Here is a 10,272-nt window from a genome sequence, read left to right on the forward strand (position 1 = left end):
GGTTTTGTTGCTTAACTACTTATGACAGTATACCTTCAAGAGTAATACTAAAGACATGACTTTGAGCCACATCTTCCCTCATTAGGCTTGCAAATTCCTGTGACAGCTCAGGGAGCAGAGAAATCTCCACATCAATCAAATCCATTCACTTAAAAGTATGTCAGAGACAGATCAATGACATGTGCATTACTTGGTACTGCAGATCTGTACAGTTAGTTAAGAGTAGTTCTGTCACAGGCTCTGGCTGAAAGTTAGCCTGAACTACAGCTATAGCACAAGAACAAAAACGTAACAAAGCAGTTCCAGCTCTTTGGATCTCCAAAGCAACCTCACATAAGGCATAGTGATACAGCCAAAAGATTAGCAAGCTCAGGTTCACCAAATCATTTCTCCTCAGTGCTTCAGAAGGCAACTCCCTCTGTGTGGAACAGCTTTGCAAGGCTGCCTCAAAAAGTATACAAAAAGGTTTACAGAACCTCACTACTTACCTTTGCTTTCTTCATCATAGATCCTTCTGGCTGGTGGACAGGAAGACTACGAGGGAAACAAGGTCTGTTTCCCAACAATTATGTCACCAAGATATAAGAGACTGTCAGACAAAAATTGGCATGAAGTTACCAGTGGTTGAAGATGCTTCCTCTTGCCTTCAGGACACTGTTCTTCTGAAACTTGCTATTCTCAGCAGTATTTCCACCAGTGAAGTTGTACATGAACAGGAAGAAAATTACCCACAGCACAGACTTTGACCTTTTGTCTCAGAAGCATACAGCAATGGACATGCTACCAATTATTTATTATATTTAAAACCTGGTTTTAACACCTAGTAAATGAAGAATACTCAAACCTCCCTACAGAAAGGTGCTTTGCAGTCTGGGACCAGGAACTTTGAAAAGGGTGTATTTAATAAGTGCCTTCAGCTGAATATCCGTAACCTTTTTAATTATCTACTGAAGATGATGTTAAATGCACATTTCCTCTAATGCAGATCATTCTGGGGAACATGTTAAGTATGCTGCTATATGTCAAAACCATTTAGGCTTATTTAGGACATTACCATCTAAAAACCTACTGTGATGGTATATTTAAGTAATTCTGTACAGAGAGTTGTAATGGAACTGGTTTGTGCTTGCTGATGTGTTTAGGGACTCCCAACAGGCACTATAAGAAGTTAAAACAGAATACCACATAGTACTGTATGCTAAACAATGTTGCCTTCAAGATTTATAATATAATATGGCTGGCCCATGTTGGATTTAAGTTTAATGCTGTACCTGTTATAAGAAGTGTCTTTATGCAGAGCTGTACATTTATAGAAACAGATCATATACTGTATATAAAAACTGAATATGATAGAAACATGTATGAATGTATAATGTAGTATTCCACTGTTCTTACTCACAAAGTAGTTCTACTAGAATTTTTATGCCAGGTACTTAACAGATATGCACTACTCCTTCTAAATGGGAAAAGCAAAGTGTTACTGCTTAAGTCTGATTGCCTCCCACACCAGAGTGGCTGTTGCTTGTCATACAGTTATCAGCATTCATGCTTTGCCTTCTGAACCTCCATAAAATAAAACACAAGAAGCAGTTAGCTGAACAGGTCTGTTCTCTGTGCAGTTTGTTTTCAGTTGTGTATACAAAGAAATCCCTTTACAACATGTGTTGGATTTTACTGCACCAGTTCCTAAAGAAAAAATCCCCTTGCCTTTGCTCCAAACAAAACCATTTTCACTATTCCCAGCTGAAGGGTATGCATTAAATTTTTTTCTTGTTAAGAGCAGGTAAAAAACCTGCATATGCTGGTATTAAGAAGTTGCATAAGCTTTAAGATACAGCTAAAAGTCTTGAATCCCTTCCCTTCTGAACTATTGCCTAAGTCTAACTGGGCACACTTACCATCTCTATTAAGAGATGACTGACTGCAGAAGCTGTTTCTGGAAGCTAGAAACTAAGGCCTTAGTCCAGGGCAGAGGATCATATACACACAAGGGATCAAACACATTTTTCAAAAGACCATTTGCAGTAAGAGTTAGGCTTACTTATCCTATGGGAGAGAAGTCTCCTGCTTGAGAAGATAAAACCCAGTAGCTTCAATATCCTTCCCACAGCAGGAGGATAGAAGGCCAGTCTAGGCCAGCTTTGGCCAGTAACTGGTCTAGGCCAGTTTTGTAGTGTTGGGTTCTTGCCTTCTACATCAGAGCCAGCACACTCATGAAGAAGGGAGGTAATGAGTTCAGTATAACAGAGAGTACCTAAGGGTCTGTAACTTAACTTGGTGCTATAGAAGTAATGTTAACAAATAGGCTTAAATGAGGTATTGTGGAAGGAAAGTTGCATTACTTCCATGCTTGTATTCCTTGAGCACACAGATACCGATGTTTATTAGAAACAAAGAAAAGCAAGATGTTAAGCAATAAGGAAGAATCTACTTATGGCAGGTAGAGAGGTTTACTGGTGGTGGTGGGGAATGAACAAGCAATGAAAAGCTAGGGATTTCTTTTGTCCAAGAAGTGGAGGAGGTTTTAAGAGCTGAGCTAGTTCAAAGGGTCACATCCTTATAGTTCTACACATACAGGCCCTGGACACAGTGGTAAGCCTCCTGTGATGCTAAGAGTTTCCCTACCTTAACTCCCTTTGTTTAGGTACACAAAGACAAAGAACACATTGTCTTATGTTCACCTAAACACAAAGATTTATAAGGCTAATATCTGTCAAAGCCAGCCTACTACTTTCCCCAAACTTGAAGGTGACAAACTACAAAAAAAGAAATTCCTGTGTACGTCTTTGGGACAAGGCACTGAAATAAAGTACACACTTAATATCCTTTAAGGTACACCACAAAAAGATAAACCATCTGCCTGCTCTTCCTTAATGTAAGGGTAAAAACAACATTTTACTAAATATAACCCCACTATAAAGCCTCGAGTGGAAGCAACCACTGAAAATAATCATCCACATCTAACTGCCAGTTGTATCAATCACCTATTTAGTTGAAAGTCCTACTTGGACATTAGACTGTAGACATGTCTATGTAGTGCCTTAAGAGATTCACAGTCACAATTTTAAATTTTTCTTTTTTTTTTTTTTTTTTTTTTTAAGAAAGGAGCTTTATTTCTAGGTAAGAGTTGTACTACAAAGCAAGTTTAAAATTTCACCTTCCAAGTCTGAAATGTCTGTGGTAAGGCTAGAATGCTATGTATAAAGAGCAGTAGTTTTGCCTCAATAGGCAAATAAGGACAAAGTGCATATACCATCACGATGTGGCTGCCTTGGGTTATGATGAGAGCGATAAAGCCAGGTCCTTGATTATCTCGCTGCTCAGTTCAGGGATTGTGCTGATCATCAGTAGTTTGCTACTTGCATACTTGTTCTTTACAGCCTGCAGAGGTAGAGGAACAGTGTTACAAGAGATTTATACATACAGTATTTATGTTCAGGCAGATAATTTTGGGTCAATTGGCCTGACTGCTTGGAAAACAGGCAGACAAACAAAGTTAGAAGTGAACCAGCTTGCAAAGTAGCAAGAGCACAGTTTGTCTAAAGTGTTTTGAAGTTAGTGTTTTAGTGTTTAGTGTTAGTGTTTTGAAGTTAGTGTTTTGATGCAACATCCTGTCACAGACTTGTCAGAATAGCAGATGCTTTAAGATGACATACAGAACATTTACTTAAGAATCCATAGTGTGCAGAAAAAAGAATTTCTAAAACATTAAAAAGATTTTATTAGTTATACTTACAATGTATTTTGTTAACTTCTCATTTACTTTGACCACATTCTTGGCCATATGTTTCATAGTCATCACAAGATTGTCTTCTGTATACCCAGTGTAGTACTGCTGCTTTATACCCTGCAGCATAATGGTAAGAAATTTGAGATTTATGAAGTGGGGATTGTTGCTCAAGGCACAATCACTGCAGGTAGCAAGTGCCCTAAGCTTCATGCGCTATCTTCCAGTGCTAGGAACTGTAGTACTGTCAGTTTCGGCAACAGATCCAGAATAACTTCTGGTGTGCAGCAGAAGCCTGGACACATCAGTGCCAACAACCACATTTCTACACCACACAGAGGACAAAAGCAGCATCCCTTGCAAGAGTAACCACTAGTTGAATTACAATTCATTATTCATGGTCCATGATTTTGTTATTCTACACATACTGTGACAATTATGAGATATCTACCTTTATTTACAGTGTGGCTTTCTGTAACAATACTTTCAAATGAAAAATCCTTTCATACCACAGAGTTAACACAGAAAAAGATAGTAAGTTTTTAGTGGTATATTCCTTTGATCACCAGCATTATTACTAACCCAAAACCAATTTTCTGAAGTAGTGTTTTAATGGTTTGATTCAATCAACTGAAAGAAAAAACTCCTAACAATTTTGATTAAAATACTTACCCATTTGTTATGTCCCAGAATCTTTTGGGACAAGCATAACGCAGCAGCTGCAATCTCTGAAGGACGATGGTGAACCATGTCATAGTCTATCAGTGTCAGCTCCATTAGGTATTTTGCTAGCGTATGCTGCTTCGCATCAGCCTACCAGATTGAGAATTTGTTAATCCACAAAGTTTCACTTAACCTTATCAAAATAATTCAGGATTGTTTATTGTATTCATTAACTGACAAAACAGTCAACAAAAATCTTTATTTCTTTATTAAGGTCTAGGGACCTCTAACAGGCACTCATCTCAAAATCGAGACCAGAGCACAAACCAGTCCTAGCCTAGCAGTCATTTGGCATTCAGACACAAAGTCCAGTGAGGGATTTTAACAGAAAACAGCACTGCTGTGCCTAACTAGGGATACAAGAGCATAATACAGGATGGGTTACGGAGGAGAAGAGAAGTGTAAAATGACTTAAGGAGATCCTAATTAAGACAGCTGGCTAACTTCAAGAGTCACCTAGTGGTCTGTTGAGGTAATTGAAGCCCACTTCCAAGTGTGGGCAGTTCACTCAAATTTAACTACTGAGGTGAGAAAAAAAAAGGGTCAGATCAAAGAGAAAGCTTCTCTTTTGATTCTTAAATAATATAATACTTCCATTCTAAAATTTTGAAGAATTGTAACACTGCTCCCCTTTTACTGGGGAATACTCTCATCACCAAACGAAAGATTACTCTAAAAGCAAGGGTTCTGCTCTAGGTATGTTTAGTTTACTATAACAGTGAAATTACTGCCACCAAGACTAAACACAGGCCCCAGTAAATACAGGCATGAACCACTACTGGCTGCCAGTGTTGATGTCATGTTACTCCACATGGTGGAGTTACATAGCTGAGTAGTTCTTGATCCAGAGTGTAAGCAAAAAGCAAGTAAGATCACACAATAAAAATGCTGGAAACAATCCTGATAGACTTTACACATATAGGAAAGTTCTAGATAATGAAGACAAGTACTCACCTCCCCAGCTTTTGATGCTCTTCTTAAGAAATGAATTGGAAGAGGTCGTCCCAAATTGAAGTTTAACTCTTTAAGAATCATAATCTCCATTTCTCTAATTTCACTGCTGGTGTAGGCATTGTCAGTAATGTAAACAAAGTCTGCTACATCAGGAGAGAATATCTCTTCATATTTTGAAGCTACAAGCAGTGCTGTTACACCCACTAGCTGAAGCCTCTTACGAGTTACTGGATGACTCTGCAATATAGGAATTTAAAAAGTAGGCACCAAAACATCAAAGTCTAGATAAACAGATTCAAATTTATCAGTTTAAAAACACGAGTATGACAGTGCTCATTCATATGATGTAAATGAGATTTTCCACTTTTGAGTCAGAAGTGTGCCTATAATAACAGGCTCAAAGAGGAATGCAGCCTCAGAGTTAAGATGCTACATTATACAGAGCTCTTACAAAGAGCAGATTTTGTATGTTCTTAAATTTATGAAGAAAAGGTAAATCCTAAACTCCTGTAAAAGCACAGTCATTGAACAAGTCTTCTAGTCCAAATACAAGTTGAAAAATATCTTACTTGTAAGAAGCGATCCATAACTGCAACACACATATACAGTGTTTCCGGCAAAAGCTGGAATCTTGAGTGGACCTGGACAAGCCAGTCAACTAAAATTGCACGCATACGCCCATTGATCGTCTTCCCATCAAGGTAGTGCGGGCGGACTGATTGCTGTACCTGTTGGAGAAAGAGCTGTGTGAGTAACAAGATTAACACTATACTGCAGAAGTGCAGACTCAGTATGTCATACCTCAAGCTCTCTCAGATACAGATAGATATCTTTTACATAGTCACTACACAGCTGGGGATTCTCCCAGTCCTCAGCATCGATGTCTTCTACATTGTTGAGCAACACATCAGAGAAGGCTTGGCACAAATTCTCCTCTTCCATAGATACATCCATAGGGACAGGAGACAGAACCTAAGGAACAGATCGTAGTGATTACGTATCTACTGTTTAAGCTGCAACGTTCCTTCATTTCCACATTCTTCCATTTACTAATACAATTTCTTAAGATAAAAGTTGAAACTGAGCTTGCGTTCTAGCATGGCAAGCTTTCACCAAGATGCCGTACAGACAGAATCAGAAGACCTTCAAGTAATCGCCAGCTAAAGCAGAAACTTTATCCAGTACTTCAACAGCTAGTCTGCCACTTTAATGTTAGCCTTTAAGCACAACATGCATGAACCCAAAAGCTCAGGACAGAGGCTTTGCTTTTTCCCCAGGGAAGTGAGATGCATCTACAGATGAACTATTCTGAAGTTAGAGCTCCAAGTTGCAAATCAAATTAAGAATCAGAACAGTATCATTACTTCCTACCTTTGGAACACCAGTTTCTTTGAATGCTTGGTTCACAGCAGCTGGAGGTTTAGGCAGCATCATTACATTTGCCATCTTACTAGGTCCTTTCATAGGCTTTATGGATGCTTTGGAGCATTCTGTTTTCTGTAGTGAAAACAATTACTATTAGTACAGAGCTAGTAATCCATCTTTTCCTTATAGATAGATTTCAAATGTTCCTTTACCTTAGTTATGCGTGTTCCTCTTGTTGCAACTTTATTTCCTATTTCTTCCAAGGCAGCCCTTTTGCCAGTAAGGTGAGTTTTGGCTTTACTTTGAAGTTCAGTCACAGCATTCTCCACCTGTCTAGTGACCTAAAACAATAAGATTGCAGCTTAAGAGTCAGAGACCAGCTTTTTTTAATTTTCAGATACCTAACTCTATCATACACTTACCACCACTGTACCTGTGTACCCCTGTGCATGCTATCCATTACTCAGCCAGGTTTTATTTCCTACCTGTTCACACATGCTCAGAGGAAGAACTCTCCTCTGTATAGGTTTCTAAGAGTACAGTACTCTCTGAAACTGTGTTGCAAGATTAGAGCAATGCACTCTACCTCATTCTTCCTCACTGATAGCTTTTTAATGTTAAGAGTGCTTACCCCACTACTTATTTATTTGTTGTATTTACACACTTTGTAACTACAGCAGTATTCCCATGAACAAAGCAATTTCTTTGCTAAATGCTGTATTGGGTTTGGGTGGCAAGGTTTTGGTAGCAGGGGGGTTACAGGGGTGGCTTCTGTGAGAAGCTGCTGGAAGCTTCCCATGTCCGAGAGAACCAATCCCAGCCGGCTCTAAGATGGACCCGCTGCCGGCCAAGGCCGAGCCAATCAGTGATAGTACCTTTGTGATAACATATTTAAGGAGTGAAAAAAGTTGCAGCAGGCACAGAAACTGCAGCCAGAGAGAGGAGTGAGAACATGTAAGAGAAACAACCCTGCAGACACCAAGGTCAGTGAAGAATGAGGGGGAGGAGGTGCTCCAGGTGCCAGAGCAGAGATTCCCCTGCAGCCCATGGGGAAGACCATGGTGAGGCAGGCTGTCTCCCTGTAGCACAGAGAGGTCCACAGTGGAGCAGATATCCACCTGCAGCCTGTGGAGGACCCCACGCTGGAGTGGGGAATACCGCCCACTCCTCCCAAAGGAGGGTGTGACCCCATGGGAAGCCTGCACTAGAGCAGGCTCCTGGCAGGACCTGTGGCCCAGTGGAGAGAGAAGCCCATGCAGGATCAGGTTTGCTGGCAGGACTTGTGACCCCGGGGGGAACCCACACTGGAACAGTGTGCTCCTGAAGGACTGCACACCATGGAAGGGACCCACGCTGGAGCAGTTCATGAAGAACTGCAGCCTGTGGGAAGGACCCACGTTGGAGAAGTTCATTCAGTACTGTCTCCCATGGGAGGGACCCCACGCTGGAGCAGGGAAAGAGTGTGAGGAGTCCTGCCCCTGAGAAGGATGAAGCAGCAGAGACATCATGTGATGAACTGAAACCCCCATTCCCCGTCCCCCTGTGCCGCTGGGGTGGTTTGGTAGAGAATTTGGGAGTGAAGCTGTGCCCAGGAAGAAGGGAGGGGCGGAGGGAAGTTGTTTTGAGATTTGGTTTTATTTCGCATTACCCTACTCTGGCTTATTGGCAATAAATTAATTTTCCAAGTCGAGTCTGTTTTGCCCATGACGGTAATTGGTTGAGTGATCTCCCCGTGTCCTCATCTCGACCCATGAGCCTTTGTTATATTTCCTCTTTCCTGTGCAGCTGAGGGGGGGGAGTGATAGAACAACTTCGGTGGGCACCGGCATCCAGCCAGGGTCAACCCAACAGAAATACATACCATGTACATTAAAAAGGCATACAAAAATAAACATCTCTTGTTATACACAGCAAAGGAACCACCGGGTTTCAGGAATTCCTCGTGGGGTTTAGCTTAAGCCATTTGACAGTCACCGTGGGATAGAGGTTCTTATTCCCTTCCCGCACCTTCCCGTTAAGTTGCTTCAATTTTCTCCCCTCCTCCCACGTACCCTCCCCTCACTCTGAGGGGGAGGAGCAGGCGGCCAAGGCCAGCGAAGCGCCCGGGGGGAGGATGGCACTGCACACCCCCTCAGCCCGGCTTCAGCCTCCTCCTCCTCCCCGCCGCCCCCCGCGGACCTCGCTCCACTCCCGTACCCTCAATAGCACGGGGGGGGGGGTGGGATGGGAGGGGGGCTTCCCGGCCAAATAAAGCGCTAAGAGGCCCCCCCGCCTCCCTTCCCGCGGGGCAGAGCCCTCTCCAGCCCACTCGCAGCGTGGCCCCAGTGTTTTACCTGCCTGAGAGGAAAGAGCGGCAGGGCCTACGGGCAGCTCCCCCCGCCCCGCTCCCCCTCGCCCCCGCGCCCCTTACCGCCGGACCGGGTCCCGGGTCCCGCCCCCCGCCCGAGCAGTACTCACAGCGACGCGGCGAGTCGCCGGCAGAGCCATGGGGACGGAGAGAAGAGAAGGGGAGGCCGCGGCCGCTCACGTCTCTGCCCTCCGACCGCTTCTTCCCCCGGCGAACCAGGGACTGCTGCCTCGCGCCGCCGCGGCTCCGCTTAAACCCCCTCCCGCTCTCCCATTGGGCAGCTTCGTACAATGCACGGACTCGATTGGTCCACCTTCTCAGGCCCCTCCCATAGAGGAAACGGTTTGACGACCTTCCGGCAAGCCGGGCTCCGGGGCGGCGCATGCGCTGAGGGGGGAGGCGGGGCAGCTGTCTCTTCTCCCCTCCCCTCCCCTCCCCTCCTTTTGAGAGGAGCCTGAGGCGTCGAAGCAGGAGGTCTTACCTTGAAAAGCGCACTCGGCTGTGCCGTCCGTGGCGAAAAACACCGGGCGGCGAGAGTCTGGGCAGTTAGAAGCCGTGCGGCAACTGCCACGGCGCCCTCAGCTGTCGAGAGGCCGATGAAGCGCCGGGGGAGCCGAGGGGGGCCCGGGCGCAGCCGGCTCCTCCGCTGCTCCTCACGGTTCTTGAGGGCAGCTGGCTGGGAGCACGGACGCCCGCGGGAGCTTTTGTGACCCCAAACCTCAGCAGCGCTCCAGTCAAAGGGAGCACCCGCAGAGGTGGCTTACCTCCTTCCAAAGAGCAGCTTGGTACCCTGCGCTGTGGGGAATTCACCCCAACAGACGCACGCCACGGCTTGTATTTTGAATATCGCGTATGACTTGGGGAAGGCGCGGCGGTCAGCTAGTAACAAGCTAATAACGGTCAGTTTAATAACTAGTCCTGGGACTCGGGAGCTTCAGCTCTACAGTATTTGCCTCCGCTGACAGCAAAGTCTAATCACAATTACTCTGCAACCTCCCCAAACTGGCCTTGTATGTTTACTCACAGATGTACACATTAATCTTTTATATCCTTCATAAAGGCAGTTTTCCTGAATTCCTAAGTTCCAGATGGTTCTGTTTATCAACATATTTAACTGTGGCTAAATGTCGATCCTTCACTGAGACAATTTTTTCTT

The 10,272-nt window shown here is 44.0% G+C and overlaps 2 protein-coding genes across 2 annotated transcripts in view; one reads left to right on the forward strand and one right to left on the reverse strand.

Moving 5' to 3' along the window:
* MYO1E (myosin IE) overlaps positions 1–1,599 on the forward strand; it is a 98,147-nt gene extending 96,548 nt beyond the window's left edge. The window contains exon 28 of the mRNA XM_069798101.1: positions 509–1,599. Within this exon, the coding sequence (XP_069654202.1) occupies positions 509–585 (77 nt within the window). The 3' untranslated portion in view covers positions 586–1,599. The remainder of the gene's footprint in view (positions 1–508) is intronic.
* A 1,475-nt stretch (positions 1,600–3,074) lies between these two features.
* Positions 3,075–9,386, reverse strand: CCNB2 (cyclin B2). Its single transcript, XM_069798102.1, has 9 exons — positions 9,227–9,386; positions 6,982–7,110; positions 6,776–6,901; positions 6,206–6,376; positions 5,974–6,132; positions 5,405–5,641; positions 4,400–4,540; positions 3,737–3,847; positions 3,075–3,381 (listed from the first exon to the last, which is right to left on the reverse strand). Exons 1-9 carry the CDS (start codon positions 9,254–9,256, stop codon positions 3,277–3,279), a joined length of 1,209 nt encoding a protein of 402 aa, XP_069654203.1. The 5' UTR covers positions 9,257–9,386; the 3' UTR covers positions 3,075–3,276.
* Positions 9,387–10,272: the final 886 nt, after the last annotated feature.

Source organism: Haliaeetus albicilla, chromosome 12 (genome assembly GCF_947461875.1).
Source record: "Haliaeetus albicilla chromosome 12, bHalAlb1.1, whole genome shotgun sequence".
Taxonomy (NCBI): Eukaryota; Metazoa; Chordata; class Aves; order Accipitriformes; family Accipitridae; genus Haliaeetus; species Haliaeetus albicilla.